The following is an 18,408-nucleotide window of genomic DNA, read 5'->3' on the forward strand; positions in this document are numbered from 1 at the left end:
GAATATTGAAGAAAACGTGCGAAATCTAAAATACTGTGGGGAAATTTCCATTGTCTCTGTCTTTGTCCTTAGTCTGTGGAGAAGCATTCAGGAAGAATTTCATGATACTTGTACATGGCACTTGTATCTATGACAATAAACTTGAACTTGAAAAAAACTTTTTGAAAGCAATGGAGAGGAAAATATATTCAACTAGTTTTAAAAAACTTTTTTTTGGTAAAAAATATCTTTAAAAATGCATAAAATGATGTTCACTTCTTTGACACTGTTTCTCACACAGTGCCACCCAGCCCTTGTTGAACGCATGAGTCCCTTCACACACTTCTTCCCCTCCTTCAACCCCGACTCGGGGTAAACATACCCTGGTTTACCACTGTACCACACGGCAGCATTTAAACAGTCAAGGTTTTTTTCCCTGGTAAGTAAATGTGTTCTTATTTAGTGTAATTTATTAACTGAATGTAAATTACCGTATTTGCTTCATTATCTCTGTATGTATAAGTGCATAAAAGTGCGTTTTATGTGTACACAGTATCATCATGTATCATGAGTCGCGAGTGTATGTTATGTAGACCAGAGTGTTATGAATGATGTGCGGTCACAGTCAGTGTGTGTCCAGTCAGTGTGCTGATGTTTCAGTGACGGGTCTGACTTTATTCATTCATCATTGTCGTTGTATCATCAGGCACATGATCATGTGCATTGCGCGTTTTCTCAGGATACAAAGCAAGCGTTACTGTGGTACAGAGTGCAGAAGAGCGCAGAAGAGCGCAGGCAGGGCGCAGCGATGTGAGAGAAGTACGTAGAGCAGCACTGCAGACGCGGAAAATCGCGGTGGGCTTCTCCCTCACCGGCTGCGCCCGCGCACACACACACACACACACACACACACACACACACGCGGTCGAGTCCCTCACGTACGATACGTCACTCGCGCATGACCGCTTTAAGAAGTGGTACTTGGAGTAGTTGGTAGATAGTTGAGGAGCACTTCTGCCCCGCAGCCACACCGTGACATTTACTCGCCCTCCTCCTCCTCCTCCGCTCGCTGGAGCCGCGATGATGAGAAGCGCGAAGCAGCGCGCGACTGCCGCCGGTAAGACCGCGCGCGCGGCTCCCTCCTGCGAACGAACGAACTGAGATGCTGCGCGCGGAGTTTCACCAACTTACAAGTTTTAAAAGTTAAAAGTTTTGATTCCTTCTCATGCGTCAGTCCGCTATGATTATTCTCTAAGTTATTCACCTCTCTCATTTTGTACCCCTTGCTGTGGCTTTAGCTGCGTTTCATGTCGCCTTGTGTTGTTGTTGTTGTTGCAAGTTGCTCTCCATCCATGGCAAATTATTCAATTACATTTACATAACATTTTATTCCAGAGCGACGTACACCTCAGCAAAAGTACAATTTCTTATAAATTACATTAAGAGACATAGCTGCAGACATGAAACTTGTCTCAAGCGAAGCAAACCATGAATGATGATGATGATTGATACTGCAGTTTTGTGTGTCAGTAAAATAATTTAAAACAGCTCTGCATGCAGTTTCTAATTTCATGTTTTATAATTGTCTATTTTCCACTACTTACAGGCAAAGGGCCTTGCCAGAAACGTAAATAAACTTAAACATGCTTCGCTCCCAGGTTTGCAACAGGCTGTCGGCGCCTCGCGCGCTCGTTCGACCCCCGCCGCGTTGCCACGCTGCGTCCTCGCGCTGCTCTGCCTGTGGTCCCCAGCGGGCGCGCGTGCGGAGCCGAGCTGTCGCGCGCACAAGGTAGGCGGCGCCGCTCCCTCGTTTGATGCGGGCCGTTTTCGCGCGTCTCTGCGAGGCGAAAAACTCTTCTCATTTCTACTCTCGGAGCCAGAAATGTGTCAAGAATTTACGAAAGGCGGCAAGGCCGGCGCTCACACGGGGTCGAATCCTGGAGCGTGTCTGTCTGTCTGTCTGTCCTCGCTCGGTTCCTCTTAGACTTTGTTTATGAAATAAGGTGGATACATGTCATTGATTGTTGCGTATTTCGTTTGTCGCAACGCCGAAGTTTTCAGAAAAGTTTCCCAGTTATTGCAGCCCCTGCTGTGCGATGTTTATTTTTTCAAGTAGAAACACTGGTATATGATTATGTATACTAATCTGTATACTCTGTACATTCACATTGGTGTCGCGTGATGCAAAGTTATTTATAGAATGACTGGAAACATTCCATTTTTAGTTTCTGTTCAGTTGATCATGTAATACTGCACGGCTTAGTAATTCCTACACTGTTTGCGCTGAGCCGGCTTGACGCCGCTAAGTATATAATAATACTGTATATATATATGTATGTACATTCATTGTATATTTATATATATAAATATCAGAGGCGCTCTATACCTGCGCTTTTACGTGACGCTGCACCTCTTTTTTTCATTCCGCTACTTTAACGTGGGAGACGCGCAGCTGGAGCTCTTCGGGTTCTACCCCCCGCAGCGCCGCACTGGGAGCGCGTGACCCGGAGTCCCGGAGCGACACACTCTTGCTTAGTCAGTGGGGCTGAGCGCACGAAGTGACACACTGTACTGCGCACTGACAGTCACACAGGCACATCCTCACTGGCTCTCTGCTCCAAGGGAACACTAAAGAGTGAGGCATGAAACGAACAACAATAATAATATAATAATGACACACACACACTTTCTGAACCGCTTGTCCCATATGGGGTCGCGGGGAACCGGATCCAACCCAGCAGCACAGGGCATAAGGCCGGAGGGGGAGGGGACACACCCAGGACGGGACACCAGTCCGTTGCAAGGCACCCCAAGTGGGACTCGAACCCCAGACCAACTAGAGAGCAGGACCCGGTCCAACCCACTGCGCCACCGTGCCCCCTATTAATAATGACCTTTATGGAAAATCATGCCATTGTAGACCATTCCAGTTTCTGAAGATAATAACCTGAAATTACACGTGGCATCTTAGGTCCCCCTTCGCTCACAACTGTTTCTCAGGAACACTGTCTGTCCCTCTGTAGAACAGGACTCGTCCCCTCCGCGGGTCACTGGTCTCCAGGGTCACCGTGTTTGTCACCTCAGCGCTGCCCAGGGATATAAGAATCTTGCTTGACGTGAGCGGGAATGTGTCTTTCAGACAGCAGTAGCGGTGTAGAATTCAGTGTTAGTGTACAGTACTAATACTTATGTGCGCTCCACTCCACATAATGAGTTATAGCATTAAATTGGGGGACATAATGTGCTGCTGGGTTACAGTTAGGCTCCCTGGCTTCTAAGGAGACTATCATGCGCTCTCATCCACCGGTCCTCAAAAGCGACATAACACCATTTAACCTCAGGCCATACAGGAAGATGAAGACACTGAGCCGCACTTCCATTCTGGCATGCGGTATAAACACTGCCATGCCAACAGCAGACCCATCACTCTCCGGCGTTACCAGTAAACAGCTAATAATACGACTTTGAAGTAACAGCAAGGTGGGAGGCACTTGGAGCTATTCTCGATAACGGACGTGTCATGAATGAACATAACCATATACGGTAACCTTTGTATCATTCTTCTTGCTCTAATTGTACGCTCGATGGCCTTCAGAGCAGACCGCCGTCATGGGAGGCTCACCCTCTCGCTGACTGATTAATCGACAGGTTGGTGGAGGACCTGTCGTGTCAATTCCTTGCGAACTAAACCAGACCCAGCAGCTGAACCTAGAACCCGGAGCGACTGCGCTTTCGGACGGAGAGAGTGCCTGGCTGGTGGTTCGGAACTTCAGCGGGGAACCCAAGTGCTCCTGGGCTCAGGGCGAAGGCAGAAGATATCATAGCGTTGAAGAAGGGTGAGTGTTTGGTGCTGGGGACTGTATTGCAGTTCGGCCGCCCGCTGTGCGTTAGGTACGTACTGATGAATACCTGTATCCTTGTGTCGTACAAAGCGCTGCAGTGAGTGCAGCGGTTCTTTCCCCCAACACGCAACAGCGTGGAGCAGTCGCTCCACAGGGGGTCAGTCGGTTACAACGTCCTCCCCACGGCAGCGCAGTTCGGGTTTTCGGCCTAACCTGCGTCATCTGAGGAACACGAGGAGCACCTGTCAGCTGCCTTCTGCCAAACCGTCGCATGCGGTCAAATATAGACTCGTCTTTTGTCTGCAGGGGTGTGTACAAGCTTTTCGTTAATGAATCGGGAATCTACCGCCTGGACTGCGCTTGGGGAAGTGAGAACTCTTCTTTGGTGTTCAGCATCCACATGCACCCCAAGAGTGAGTTGCACCCCGCATGTCCCCTCTGTCGTACCCTCCCCCTTTCCTCTATTTGTATAAATACTGTATCGAAGCGCATTATGTGATAAACCTGGCTACAATTAGGCTTTTCTTCTCATTTTTCTAAGTGGGAAGACCATCCACACCACAGCTGAAAATTGTCTATGCTGGACAAGGGTATGGTTACAGCTTCGAATGTTATTCAAGAGGTCACCCGAAACCACAAATCACGTGGTTTTCCTCTCTGACCAATCCCAGGTAAACAGATTGTTTTCATGCGATGTAAATACCTGGCCTCATCAGTGTAAATTTCCATCTGTTTCAGTGCTCATGTGCAGTCAGTTGTTCACTAGATTTCAGTAGCCAAGGGCTGTTCAGTTTGTGCTCCGGAGCCTCGTCCGCACTCTGCTCTTTGTTTAAACCAACCGTGTCTGAAATCTATATTTCACGTTTTTATCACATTTACCGTTGTAGATATATGCCGGAAATGATACGTATTTCATTTCTGTATGTAACACAATGTTTGTGTTCAAAATATTAATGTTTTACAAATGAAAACGGTACTTTGCTATTTCGTATAATTCACAGCGGACGTTCTGCCATCATCTAGGCTGCTCGTCGCCTCACCGTAGCACCAAGCGTTTCATCCGAAACTCAGGGTTACAATGCAGCCAGTTGCACGGGGGATTTTTCATCCTGATTATTGCTACGTGTAAATACTTAGTGCTGCTCAGAAATGTAACGGTGGGCGAATTACAGCTGGGATTCCTTCGACCTCCAGAGAAGTGTCCTTAATCAGTAGGTTTCGTGAAACGGAAGGCTCGAACCGAGAGCCTGAGAACGAAGGAGGAGCGATCTGGCCGTGATTGATCGGGCTCATGCTGAGCTCAGTATCCTCTAGCGTCCGTGCTTCCCTCGGCGATGTGGCCCAAGCTCACACCCTTTGCTCTCGCTGCCTTCGCCCGCTCGACCGAACTGATACGTTAATGACTCGTTCAGGATTGGACGACATGGGAGGAAGGAAAACACCTTGTCCACCTGGACAGAGAGCAGCGTGTCTGCCTTCGACTACTATAACAGAGATGTCCTGTGCTGCGCCGGGAACTCCCTGGGACAGGAGTGCTCCAAGCTCCATGCATACGGTACTGAAGCCGTGCAACTGCAGCTGCTCCTCTCTGCAACGTCGGCTGCTCTGCTTACAGTATTGTCCTCTAGTGCCGATGCCTAATGTTTCAGGCACCGTTTGTACGATTGTTTTTCCGGCCACGATGGTCCACGTGGAACTCGGTACAATGGCGCATGTTGCTCCGTGTGACCCGAGCAAAAATGAGACTATTTTCCGTAGCTGAGAGCTTGTGTCTTTAGCTTCGGTGCACTGTTTTTCTTGAATGTCACCAGTCCTGCATGGCTGTGACCTCCAGCCAGAATAAGCTCTGTGTTACAGCCTTGCAGCGAGAAGCGAGCGACCAGGAAGCAACTCTAGTAAGACGGATTGTCGGAGAGTCCCTGCTGCTGCAGTGCCAACACACACAGGCCCTTTTACATTGGCAGAACGACACTGCAGCTCCCAAGGTAGCATCCGTGCAACACCGCCCAAGTCCTCTTTCATTCTACATCCGTCTCTCTGTGACTCCATCTCTATTTTCTCTCACTTCCCTGTGACCGGCCCTGCAGGCGGTGTTTCACAGCGACCGAATTTATGGACTCAGCTTCAACTACCTGTTTGTTGAGTCTGTGACCATGGACCACAGTGGAAACTACACCTGTGCGTCACCAAGTGATGGCAAAAATAAGTCTACTCGCATCCAGGTCCTCGGTAGGTGAACAGAGCCCATCACCTTGAGCAGCGTTGGCGGATGAACCAGGCAGCGGCTGAGAAATGGATATTATTAGAGGGGCGAATCCAGAAAGGACCTTCTTATATCGTAGGGGAAAGTACATTGCGGAAATGATACCAGTGTGTCAATAAGTACTCAGTAAGTAATAAAGTACTCAGATGTAAGTGTACAGTAATGTCTAATTACTGCATCAAAGCGTTTTTGTTATTGCCTGTCGTACATCACATACAGGTGAATATTTTATGTACGCCGAGTCCTCAACTTACCAACACAATTCAGACTGCAAGTGTGTATGTAACTCAATTTGTTCTTAACTCCAAAGTCACCGGTACCACATCACAATCAGTGAGAAGTGAATCGTAAAGACTGTACATCCGTGCGCCTTATAACAGGGTGCTTCTAGAAATTATAGAAAATAGAACAGAGAAGAAGAAAAAACTTAAAATAATTTTAAAATAAGTAAACAGGAAAATGTTTTGTATCTTTGAAAAATGCTCAAACTGGAATGTTGGTGGACTTTCTTTCAGTGTTGAAATTATTCCCTTGACCGTATTTCCAAAGTACAGATGTGTCCTGTTTGCACGCACCCTGAAAAGGTGCCTGTAATTCATGCTTAGTGTTTAGTGCTCAATTCTAGTGAAGCTGAAGGGTTGAGAACATTGATCTTTCTTTACAGAACAGGCGTTTCTGGAAATTCTTCAAATTAAGGAAACAAACTACGTCTCTGCCTCTGAACGGAAGTCCTTCTGCCTACAGGTAGTGGTGTCCTCTTACCCTGAGGCCCACTGCAAGTGGATCACTCCCAATGAGACTGTGCCTTGCACAGAGCCCAGTCGCTACTGGGGGGACAGGTGTGCACGACACGTTTTTATTATTATCATTATTATTATTATTACACACACACACACACACATTTTCAGAACCGCTTGTCCCATACGGGGTCGCGGGGAACCGGAGCCTACCCGGCAACACAGGGCGTAAGGCCGGAGGGGGAGGGGACACACCTAGGACGGGACGCCAGTCCGTCGCAAGGCACCCCAAGCAGGACTCGAACCCCAGACCCACCAGAAAGAAGGACTGTGGTCCAACCCACTGCGCCACTGCACCACCCCTTATTATTATTATTATTATTATTATTATTATTATTATTATTATTTAGCTCAAATGTTTGCCTAAGGTGACTTACAGTGTTAGATAAGCATTTTATAACTACTTATTCCTATCAGGGTTTTGCTGCTGTAGAAATTCAGCACAAGTCACTGCTCAAGGGTACGACAGCAAAAGTGGAATTTGATCCAGGGACCTTCAGGTTGCAATGTGGCACCCCTAACCACCATAATAACTGTTTCTTAGATCAGTTGTCACACACACACACACACACACACACACCGACGCAGGCATGTTTCATAGAATTTGTTTCAACACGTTCGTTTCAGAGGACCACACACTCTACATACTGTACTGTACATACGTGTGATTCCCAGCGTTGATTTATTAGTTCAACCTTTAGCTCAAGAAACAGTAAAAAGAAAACAATCTGGGAAAACAATGGGGGACAGCTGGTAATGTAGTGGTTAGAGTTGCTGTCTTTGGACCCAAAAATCACAGGTTCAACTCTCCCCTCCAGCTGTAGTAGCCGTGAGCAAAGCACTTACCCTAAATTGCTCCAGTAAAATTACCCATCGCTGTAGGTAGATTAATGCTGGAAGTCACTTTGGAGAAATCTAAACAAATAAACGTAAACGTTGATGCTGACGCTGTTACCTTTACGTCACATTAACACCCGCCGAATAGGCTGACATCGTTTACCGTGATTATCGAGGTAATGGCCGGTCAAATTAGCAGACGAGGGCATCTGAAACCTGTGAAGAAGAGCACGTGGTGGTTCTGATCTCGCACCGCTCACCTGTCACACTTGAAATCCAGATTCAGCCTTCCTAAGTGCAAATAAGTGCCTTGTAAATTAAAGTAGGGATTGAGAAATGGACCCGTTTATAGCCCCGAGTTCTCATAAACTGGATCGTCGGTTCAGCGGATGACATTTCTCTCCGGTGGGGGTTTCAGTACCGCGTTTTACTCCACTGGGTTCTGTGTTCAGGTGCTGTGTTCTTTTCAACAGGACATTCAAATACTGCAATCCCGCTCCAGGAGAATACCAATTTCATGTGGAGGCGAATGGCATCTCCATCACTAGGAATATGTCCTGTTGTGTGGTAGGTGAGTAAGAGCTCATTTCCTTTTTCTTCTTTCTGTGGGGAGTCAAGAGCACATTTGTCCGTGAGCAGAAATATAACAGCAAGCGGAAGAGAAACATAAAACTTTCATAGGTCACCACGTGTAGAAAGGTCACTTTCTTTCGTTGTCATCTTCTCAAATGCCAAACTCACTAGCAAATACCGCACCTTGAGTGACTCTGGACCGGTGAGACCGATCCACCAAACTGTCTCCGTTCTGCAGATGGCGTCTCTGTGACCGTGCAGCGCCTCGAAGACACGATCGGTTGTTCGGCCGACTTCACCCGTCCTGTGAACCTCACGTGGAGAACTTGTCAGCTCCATACCGGGTATGTTTGTGTCTCACTCTCTATCTATCTATCGGTTATTCATTGATCCATTTGATTACAATTTTGCCAGACTGCTCTGCATTCCGACACTCCGAGTCGCTCTGGGGTTTAGTACTAATAATCGTACTCTCCCGTTGTTTATTTACTAAACGTGGAGTACTTTTGGTTTCTGCTCCCCGCTGTCATGAATTAGTGAGTTTCGTGTTGTTGCCTTGTGCTGCGGAGGCTCAGGTTCAAAGGCAAGGGAGTTTCCAGCAGGAGTGCACTGAGGGAGTCCTCTGCTGCGAGTTCTACTGGCCGTGCTGCGTTTGGCGAGGTACCGTGCTTTGAAACGGTCTAACGCCTCAGCTGTCCGTGGCACCCGGACCCGGCGTTATCGCCGTCGTCGCAGATCCTGACGTTTCGGCTGCGACGGCAACCCGGCGCGTCCCGCTCTCTCGGCTCCCCCGTCCCGCTTCGGTTTCTCCGTGGGCGTCTGGAACCGCCGGTCTGCGGCGAGAAAGGCCGACCGACTTCATCCCGGCCTACGCCTCCCATCTCTCGCTGAACCTCCTGGCCTTGACGGAAACCCGGATCGCCCCCGGATGACACAGCCGCACCCACAGCCCTCTCCGCTAACTACTCTTTCTCCCACATCCCTCGTCCCGCCGGCAGAGCTGTGACGCGGGCTGCTCGCCTCTCCCCAGTGGGAATATTTGGTTCTCTCGCCACGTTGCCCATCTGTTCCGTTTTCAGTTCCATGCAGAAGAGAAACTATTATTCCCACAGCTGTATTCTGAGGGGTTATTTTTAATCACCTTGCTGGCCCTCCTTGCAGTGTCCTGATCCTCCCGGGTGACCTCAACTTTCATGTGGAGGACCTTGACGCTACCAGCCTCCTGTCACTCCCACAGTCTTTTGACATCTTCATGTCCCAGTGCTCTGCTGCTTACCAGGCCGCCCATCATCTTGACCTCTTGACACATCCTCTCCACAGTGCTGAGAGTTGCCCACAGATGATCTTCCTCTCAACACTGTGCGCCACTCTAGACTCTCCTAGTCCTCTGCATTGCATACCCAATCCACTGCACGGTTACCAGATGACCTTCATGCCAACAGGACCAAATTCCATGCTGTTGAACGGAAGTGACGGAAATCAAAAAATCAGACGGACTTATGAGTTTACAAGGAGCTCCTTGAATCCTTTCAGTGTGTGGTTTCCTCAGCAAAAACCTTCTTCCGGAGCAACGTACAGTCTGCAACCAACAATCCCCACAATCTCTTCACTCATTTCTCCTCTTTTTCATCCCCCCTCCTTTTCCTTTCTCGTCCCTCACTGCTGACAGTTTAGCCTCATTTTTCAAAAGCGAAGTCATTTCCATCACCAACAAGTTTTCGGCATCCGGCCACGCAGGTCGTGACGGACCTCTGAGCAAAGCCTCATTCCCTGCATTTCATCCCCAAACAAAAGGTGGTATCTTCCTTCTGCTCCAGGCCATTGTGAAATCCAGCCTGGACCACAGCAGCTCTATCCTGTCTGCCCCCCAGCCTCCTCCATCAAGCCTTACCACCTGACTTTGCAGAATTTTTAATTTTACTTACTTAATTTCTGGGGACAACCCTCAAAAAGTTCAACCACTTTAAAAAAAACATGAACATGAAGGGCAGGGTGCATGACGTCGTTATTGATATTCTGATTTTATGTGTAAATCACGAATAATGACCGGCGAAATGGGACGTAAGAGTACCTGCATTCCCATAACCAAACATGGCTGTGAGTGTGTGCCTGAAGCGTGAATACGGGTCGGAGTGTGTAGCTGATGCACAAAAACGGGTCCAAGGGTTTCCCTGGATGAAAAACCCAGCTCTGAGCATGTACCTGAAACACACACTGCTCACTTCACCTGCAGGTGTAATGAAGATGTCCTGTGGAACGACTGGGCTGCTCATCCACTTTACATCTCACAGCTTCCAGACTTTTGCCGCAAGAGCATCTCTAGCTCTGTGCAATTAAAGGAACTAGACAGTGACATCATCATCAAGTGCTGCGTCAGAAATTCTGCGAGCTACGAGTGCAGCGACGGAATCCCTCTGCCGCGCAAAGGTGAGTAAAGCATCCGTAGAGACAAAGAGAGAATGTGAGTGTAAAGAGTAGCGTGAGCCACGGATTTGCCAGAAACTGTTTGCTGATGACTCGTAGCCGTTGTGAAGGTCACCATAATTTCTCTTCCAGAATCCTTTGCATACCCGCTGGTCATTATCAGCATCCTGCTCCTGCTGTTGTTTGTGGTCTGCATATTTTTAGTTTACATGCTGAAGAAAAAGGTGAGCTTGAACTTGAAAGTGTGTGTATATATATATATATATATATATATATATATATATAGATGTGTGTGTGTGTGGGAGATGGGGCCTTCAGGATGGGCGCCAATGTCTAGGGTGTATGTTTCTATATATAGAAGCATACATCCTACACAGATACACTTATGTTGAAAGAGACAAGAGCGACAGAGACAAACACATGATTCACATGTATACCTGATATTGATATTTAAAGACAGTCGCACACACTTCTTCCAGGAATGCCACTTAGAAGGTCCATCTTTTGCAGAAACCCAAGTATGAATGTCAGCTCCAGATTCTCCAGATGGTGGGACCTTCCAACAATGATTACGTCTACATCAACTTCAAGGATTTCAGTTATGATTTGAAGTGGGAATTTCCAAGGGAGAATCTCATGCTAGGTGAGGGAGGAGGGTGATCTTTTCTACAGGCCTGCAGCGGGACCAGATGTTGTAATGTTGCACTCTCTTGCCGACAGGGAAGGAACTGGGATCCGGAGCCTTTGGGAAGGTGGTTCAGGCCACAGCCCATGGACTCAACAAGACGGACACTTCCGTGGAGGTGGCAGTGAAGATGCTGAAAGGTGTGCTGCACATGTTCCGCCGTCTGATGGTGTCTGGGCTTTGTAGGTTCTGACCACCGCAGGTGATCTAGTCACACGACCCACTAACATTAGGTGTTCATGGAAGGGCATGTTAAGCCTTTTAATGTATTTTCATAGCGGAAGAGTAGGCTCTTTATATTTGGAGTCACGCCGTTGTCGTGTTTTCGTAGAAATATATCATTTCAGGTTCCGTGGTATAAAGGGAACGCATTCACTCCTCATTACGATGATAGTATTTAACAGTGATTTCAGTGGTACTGAACTGAGCCACTATGATGTTAATACGTGGAACACAGACCCAGTGTATGTTGACACTAATCCAGCGTAACGTTGATATGCACTAACTGCGTAGAGAAGCACCAACCCGAGGAGAGGGAGGCTCTCATGTCAGAGCTGAAGATGCTGATTCATATTGGGAGCCATGTCAACATCTTGAACCTGCTGGGCGCTTGCACGAATTCTGGTATGAGTCCCCAGCAAGTACTGTACACGCTGAAGCAGTAAATGTGTAATGAATCAAGGAAAGGCACTGCATGGGTCCAGATTCCACGGGTGACGTGTCGGACATGTGACTAACATGATGAATGGGCCCGGCAGCAGAGTTCAGGATCATTTAAGCACATGGATTAAATAGGTTTAAATTAAATTTCATCAAAAGGTTAAATTCCACCGTAGGGCTGCTGCAGAGCTGAGCGCCGTGTTTAACCTGCGACTGTACTTGAGACATTCGGCAGCTCTTACTCTGCAAAGTTACACTTGATGATGTCGCCTGCCGACATCCTAACTCTGTGCAATTCACCCGCAGGCCCAATTTACTTGATTTTTCAATACTGCTGCAATGGAGACCTGCTGAACTACCTGAGAAACAACAGGGAGAATTTCCAAAGGTCACTGACTGACGTCTTCACCGAGAACCATTTCAGCTGCCTGTACCACAACTTTCAGTCAGAGGTGCCCTCCAGGTTGGTGTCCGTTCTTCGTGGACTGGCAGCCTCTTCCGCTCCCAACCCCAGAGCAGCTGTAGGTAGCTGTCAGCTGTCTCCTGGGACACTTTGACATTTCCATGTGTCTCTACAGGGAAAAGCCAAGTGGGTCCAGCAGCCTTTACGTCCCAATGTCCCCGGTGTTCCCCAAAGACAAAGAGAGACTCTTCGACACGAGCACTGCCAGCACGGACAAAGAAGACAGTCAGTACTGGTCATCGAGAGGGCAGCGTGACACTTGACGGCGTGCATTCCGTGTGGTAGATGCCGTTGGGGTTTCGCCCTTTTCGGCCCATTGTGCTCCTGACGTAGGCTCTGCGTGACACTCGCTGCCGTGGGAGTTAGTTTGGCTGTAGCTCCTGATTTTTCCGTTCTTTTCTGGGTCCATTTCACAAGTCCGGGTACTTTCCTGGGGTTCCTTTCTTTCAGGGATTTATGAAGAGCTGGACTCTCTGCAAGAGGAAGAATTGAACATCTTCACGTACAGCGACTTGCTCAGTTTTGCCTATCAGGTGGCCGAAGGAATGGAATTCCTGTCGTCGAAGAACGTGAGCAGCGTTCGGCCTTTTCCCTCTCCCACACTCTACACACGCACACACGCGCACACACACACACACACACACACACACACACACACACTCTTTCCTCTTTCCCTTCTAACTGACCTCCACACACTCCATCTCCGTTCTCTGTGCATCGCCGCCTCTTCACGCTCTTCCCCATCTTTCTCCCAAACACTCAGTCCTTCTCTGTATGCGTGCACTTGTACGCATCCCGTTCGTCAGCTCGGTCCCCAGCCCAATCTCAGCAGAGCTGTGCGCTCTTCTCCCCTCCGTTTGTTCCACTTCTCTTTGTATGCGCAGTGTATTCATCGGGATCTGGCTGCTAGAAATGTGCTGGTGGCCAGCGGCAAGACGGTAAAGATTGGCGATTTTGGACTTGCCAGAGACATCGAAAATGACAGTAACTATGTGGTGAGAGGAAATGTAAGTGTTTTGAATAGTTCTGTTACTTGCTCTGCTGTAACGTCTCTGTGTGTGTGTGTGTGTGTGCCCGCGTGTGCGCCTACCAATCACATGCTGTGCTTACAGTACGGGTTCATGTTCCTCTTTGAACTTGATAATATTCATACTCATCTGCAGAACATCTTCCTTGTGAAGAGCAGGTGTGACTCCACACTGTGTTCTTTGTGCGAGGTGTGTGTGTGTGTGTGTGTGTGTGTGTGTGTGTGGCGGTCCACTGAGCGTGCTCTGTTGCAGGTGTGGCTGCCTGTGAAATGGATGGCTCCGGAGAGTTTGTTCCAAGGAGTGTACACTATGCAGAGCGACGTCTGGTCGTACGGGATTCTCTTATGGGAAATCTTCTCTCTCGGTACTCAGCGGCACGCTCACACACACTCGGACTAACGCGCCTGTTAGCGCACGAACAAGCTCAGACACACAGTAACACGCTCGCAGACTCAGCCGCTACGCCTACAGTCACACACACTGCTTATCTAGGTGAACATTCATCATGAGAGCCACAGAAACACACAAATGCACACAAAGACATAAGATGCACGCAGACGCACTCTGACAGGTGTATTCTAAGAGGTCGAGTTTACTTTTGCTTTCATGAACACGTGCGTGGGCTTCATTACTTCTCTGTACTTTTCTCAGGTGTGACTCCGTACCCAGGTATTAAGGTGGATCGCAACTTCTACATTCTGATCGAAAACGGCTTTCAGATGGATCTGCCGTACTATGCCGGCGATTCCGTGTACGTCTGACGGCGCGAGTGGATTTACTCTCCACCTCAACAGGCCGCCCGTGCGACGCACGTACTCCCACGGACTGTAACTCCTACGCAGCTGCCCGTGGCTGCAGAGAACTACTGTATAATATAGGTGTAAATAGCAGGGAATGAGCTCGATTACGTAGCGCAAACCTATAAAAAACTGCTGTTACACGTACATTATGAAAATGTATGTATGGGAGCGCTAAGGGAAAGGGTTAATGTTCCCTTTTTATTCTTCCCCCAGGTACAAAATCATGTGCCTTTGCTGGGCTCTCAAGCCGCAGGCCAGACCCCAGTTTTCTGAACTGGTGGCCATGATGGAGACTCAACTGAAGGACGCTGAGAAAAAGGTAAGAATCAGTGTACATTAGCAGGTTAGGGTAACCCTGTAACTAGAACTAGTTTCCTTAACTTCCTTTTCTTTTTTGAGCCACACCTGCTGAGGAGTGAGCGCATCACTACATTCTGTTGATTTCCACATTTTGGCCCACATACCTTAGTGGACTTTCTGAATAGTCTGGAAGTCTCCCGGCGAAGCTTCTGGCAGCTTAACGTCGAGAAACTGAACGCAGACGGTCATAAATAGGAGTCTGCGAGAAAGTGTTATTTTGGGACGAAGCCTTGCGCCATAGTATGGATGTGAGCGTTCTTGTCCTCAGCAGTACGCAAATTCCGAAGAAGAGATCGCCAGACAGCGCGCTTACCAGAATTTCCGCACGACACTTGAGCCTGGCGTGACAGATGGCGAACGGGGAGAGCCGCCAGGAGGCCGTGCGGTCGCCCGGACGAGCCCGAGTCCTGCCGCTAAGGTCACAGAGCTGACTCCTCTGAAGGAACGAGAGTAGGAACCTCCCGACGGAGCCGGAACGCCTTCGCCGTGCCGGCAATTTCAGCATGCTTCTCTGCAGTGCTGCACCAAGCTATGGATGAACAAATACAGAATGCACAGTAGCGCACGGGTGGACGAGCACTCCACAGCCTGCCGGTGGCACCGCTGGCATGCGTGGCACTCGCGAGGCGGTGGAAGCGCCTTCATAATCAGCCCAGCGAGGTCACAGGCGACACACCTGGTCAAATTCAGCATTCCGCATCTCGGACGCTGCTGGAGTTCCGCGCTTCGCCCGGCGGCGTCGCGGCGGACCACCGGAGACGCGACGGTATAGCTCGGCTATGCATTTGCAATACACCGTGGACCCTTGATTCGATATTCGTCCGTGGGCCGTGCCCGGAAGCGCTCGTGTCCGAGCCGAACTCGCGCTCTTCCATCGCTGACGACGCGCATCTGCCGGAGCGGGAGCACAGCGATGCCCCTGGGCGTATCGGCTCAGCCCTGCGGTCGACGTGTGATATTACCGACTCATATTTTAGCCACTTAATGATTCCCGCATCGATTAAAATTCTGTGAACGTTTGTTTCTGTCAAATAAGAGCTTGTTCTGTACTGCGCCCAGCCACGTGATTCAGGTGTAGCTCAGTCGTGGTTTTGGGAGCAAATTAAGTTACTGTTCTTTTATGTTGTTAAACTTATCTGAAAATGCTTTTTGCCACGTTGCCTTTATTTTCGCAATAAATTTACACATATCGATAGTTTACCCATGAGTGATAAATGAGTGCGTACCTTTGGCCTCTGGTGCGTAAATGTGTGGCTGTTTGGGAACAGCAGGGGGGGCTGCAGACCATCGCGTGCCGCATGACCGTCGGAGGACGTTGAGCCGCACAACGCAACGGTCTCGCCCGGTAAAATCGTCCGGGCCGCTCGCCTGCCGTCTGAACGTACGTCCTGCCCAGGTGGCGTGTGGAGAAACCCCCCCGTGGTAAGGCGGGGCTCGGAAGATTTCGTCAACGTTTCCGTCTTCATGTTTGGCACCGAATATCACTAACGCAGCACAACCAAAAGCATTTAAAGGGTTCCTAAGGGCAATCATACTTGAATTTAGTGCGGTGTTCCTCAAGCATCCAAGAACAACACAAGGCAATACGTGTGTCTGCAGTCTAAGTGAGAGGAAGTGAAAACATCCGCCAAACTTGTAGAGCTTCAGATGCACACATTGAAATGAGCTCTCAAAGTAAAATATCTCCAGGTTATTTCATATTTTACCCTGGAGCCGTGCACTACAAAGACCCACACAATGACTACCGTCACTGTGATTCGCTCGTCTCTCACCGCTGATCTGGACCCTTCGCTCCGTCTGGATGAGACCGTTCAGACTTTTAAATCTATTCAGAGCAAAAAAAAAACAACTGGTCCTCATGGGTTCCCAGCTCGGTTTTGTACTTTTAAGGAACCTGCCCCATTGCTTGTAGAGGATTTGTTACAGGGCATCGCTCTTTTACTAATACTGTGTTACTTTTATTGTATTTAACATGCTGATGTCATACACGTCTCCTTAGAGGGGCACAAGGAGCGCATGTCACACGTCGGGATGTCCGCTGTGTCCATTTAGTTTGTGATCCCCATGAAAGCGCTCTCCATCTGTCAAGGAGTCGTAAGAGGAGGGAGCGAATTTCGAGTTTCCTTGTATGCAGACATACAGGAGTTCAGTGGAAAACGCGTCCACCCATGGACGGGGTAAAGCGCACGCACGTCTACGGACGATAATCCCCAGGTCAGTCACACTGCTCTGCACCTGCGCACTCTGAGCTCAGCGGGGGTTGCCAGGTGTTACCTGTGAACCGAGCGACGTGCAAACGCTGCTCATTTGCGCGCGTTTCATACACTGACAGCCAGATGCGGCGTCCTTTACCCATTCCGAGGAAAAGGCCTGGAATACAAAAGACAAACAAATAAGGCAAGAAAGGTCTCTGATTAATTTCAAGGAGCTTCTCTGAGCCCCAGAAACGTGTGGTATCATGTACTTATATTACCAGCTTACTGATGTTTTGGGTGGGTGGGTGGGGGTGCAGGGGTCCTATGCTCTAATCCTCCTTTGTGGGTCACCTTTTTCATCCCGTGAAATCTCCAAAATATAAAATAAAAATAATAAATTGGAACATGTACAGTTTGGGAGGCACACTAAAAATATGTCCTCCACGGTGGACAAAACGAATGGTTCGGGAGCAAATTCTGTTGCGCTGGTCACAGTGTGCTTTTAGACTAACCTGCAGGTTAAAGTGTCCATGAGAGAGGGACACGCTCCGATCTGGGCATGGACGTCCAGAGCTTGCTCACGCTTCTCCTCCGTCCCTTGGGGCCGAGGGTCTGACCGTCGTTTTAAATTGGGAACACAGTCTGGTCACCTGGCGCAATACCTGTTTGCTCAAGATAAGTTCTCAGTTTGCGAAGATGGACATCGGCACCGTGAACTCGCTCTCCTATGAGGATTTTGTGGATGTTTTTGGCAATATAGTGGAAAAATGTCCTCTCGTTGCAGCTGCCGTGTGGTCGCAGCGCCCATTCAGCAATCTGGCCCAGATGGAGACCGCTGTCAACGATTTTATCGACAGCCTGACCGTGTCCGGTGAGTGCGGAGAGACAAAACGCTGCTTGGTGCATCTCTTTGTGTTCCGACACTGTACCCTGCTTCATGGGCAGAACTATGTCCGAACACGGTATGAAATTACAAAAAACTGGAGAAGCACAGGGTACCATTTAGTTGAGCAGTAAATGGAAAATGCTTTATGTGCAGCGGCAGTTAAGAGAACCATCATCAGTAATGTTCTACATTAATATATTTGAAGACAGATGAAAGGTGGTACCTCAGCGGTCACTCAGCAGTCACTCGGGGGTGATTCAGTGGTCACTCGCTGGTCCGCAGTGAAGAATGAGGTGCAATAGCAAATAGGACTGAGAATTAATGTGGCGGAAGGGCAGTAATGCAGTGAGGGGCTACAAGCGTTTCCCGCCACACTGAGTGCAGGAGCTCTGTTCCTGTGGCTTTGGCGCAGGTAAAGAAGGTGTCCTCAGGTGCCACCCCTGCCTGGCCGGTAGAGAACTCCACAGCGGCTCCCTGACCGCCGACTCGAGAGAGGAGCAGAGACAGGCAGGCCTCACGTCCCTGGACCCCGCAGAGGCGGAGCATTTGCAGCGGCTCAACGTGCAGTACAAGCAGCGCTTCGGCTTCCCGTTCGTCATCTGCGCCCGTCTGAACG

General features: G+C 49.0%; 1 protein-coding gene across 4 annotated transcripts; it reads left to right on the plus strand.

Annotated features, from left to right (window-relative positions):
- The first annotated feature begins 938 nt into the window (after positions 1-938).
- On the plus strand, positions 939-18,282 carry LOC108939670 (fms related receptor tyrosine kinase 3). 4 transcript variants are annotated; one of them, XM_029248730.1, is made up of 25 exons: positions 939-1,096; positions 1,638-1,768; positions 3,628-3,815; positions 4,128-4,234; positions 4,363-4,492; positions 5,234-5,376; positions 5,679-5,806; positions 5,909-6,050; positions 6,749-6,923; positions 8,192-8,289; positions 8,530-8,635; positions 10,525-10,718; positions 10,848-10,939; positions 11,226-11,358; positions 11,436-11,540; positions 11,914-12,024; positions 12,367-12,523; positions 12,639-12,748; positions 12,974-13,092; positions 13,408-13,530; positions 13,804-13,915; positions 14,203-14,302; positions 14,565-14,670; positions 17,691-17,777; positions 18,205-18,282. In XM_029248730.1, exons 1-24 carry the CDS (start codon positions 1,060-1,062, stop codon positions 17,766-17,768), a joined length of 2,925 nt encoding a protein of 974 aa, XP_029104563.1. In that variant the 5' UTR covers positions 939-1,059; the 3' UTR covers positions 17,769-17,777; positions 18,205-18,282. The 4 variants fall into 4 exon arrangements, with proteins under 4 accessions (XP_029104563.1, XP_018616701.2, XP_029104561.1 ...); XM_018761185.2 differs by lacking the exon at positions 18,205-18,282 and having other exon boundaries at positions 17,691-17,779; XM_029248728.1 differs by lacking the exons at positions 17,691-17,777; positions 18,205-18,282 and adding an exon at positions 14,980-15,766.
- The last annotated feature ends 126 nt before the right edge of the window (positions 18,283-18,408 follow it).

Source organism: Scleropages formosus, chromosome 24, assembly GCF_900964775.1.
Source record: "Scleropages formosus chromosome 24, fSclFor1.1, whole genome shotgun sequence".
Taxonomy (NCBI): Eukaryota; Metazoa; Chordata; class Actinopteri; order Osteoglossiformes; family Osteoglossidae; genus Scleropages; species Scleropages formosus.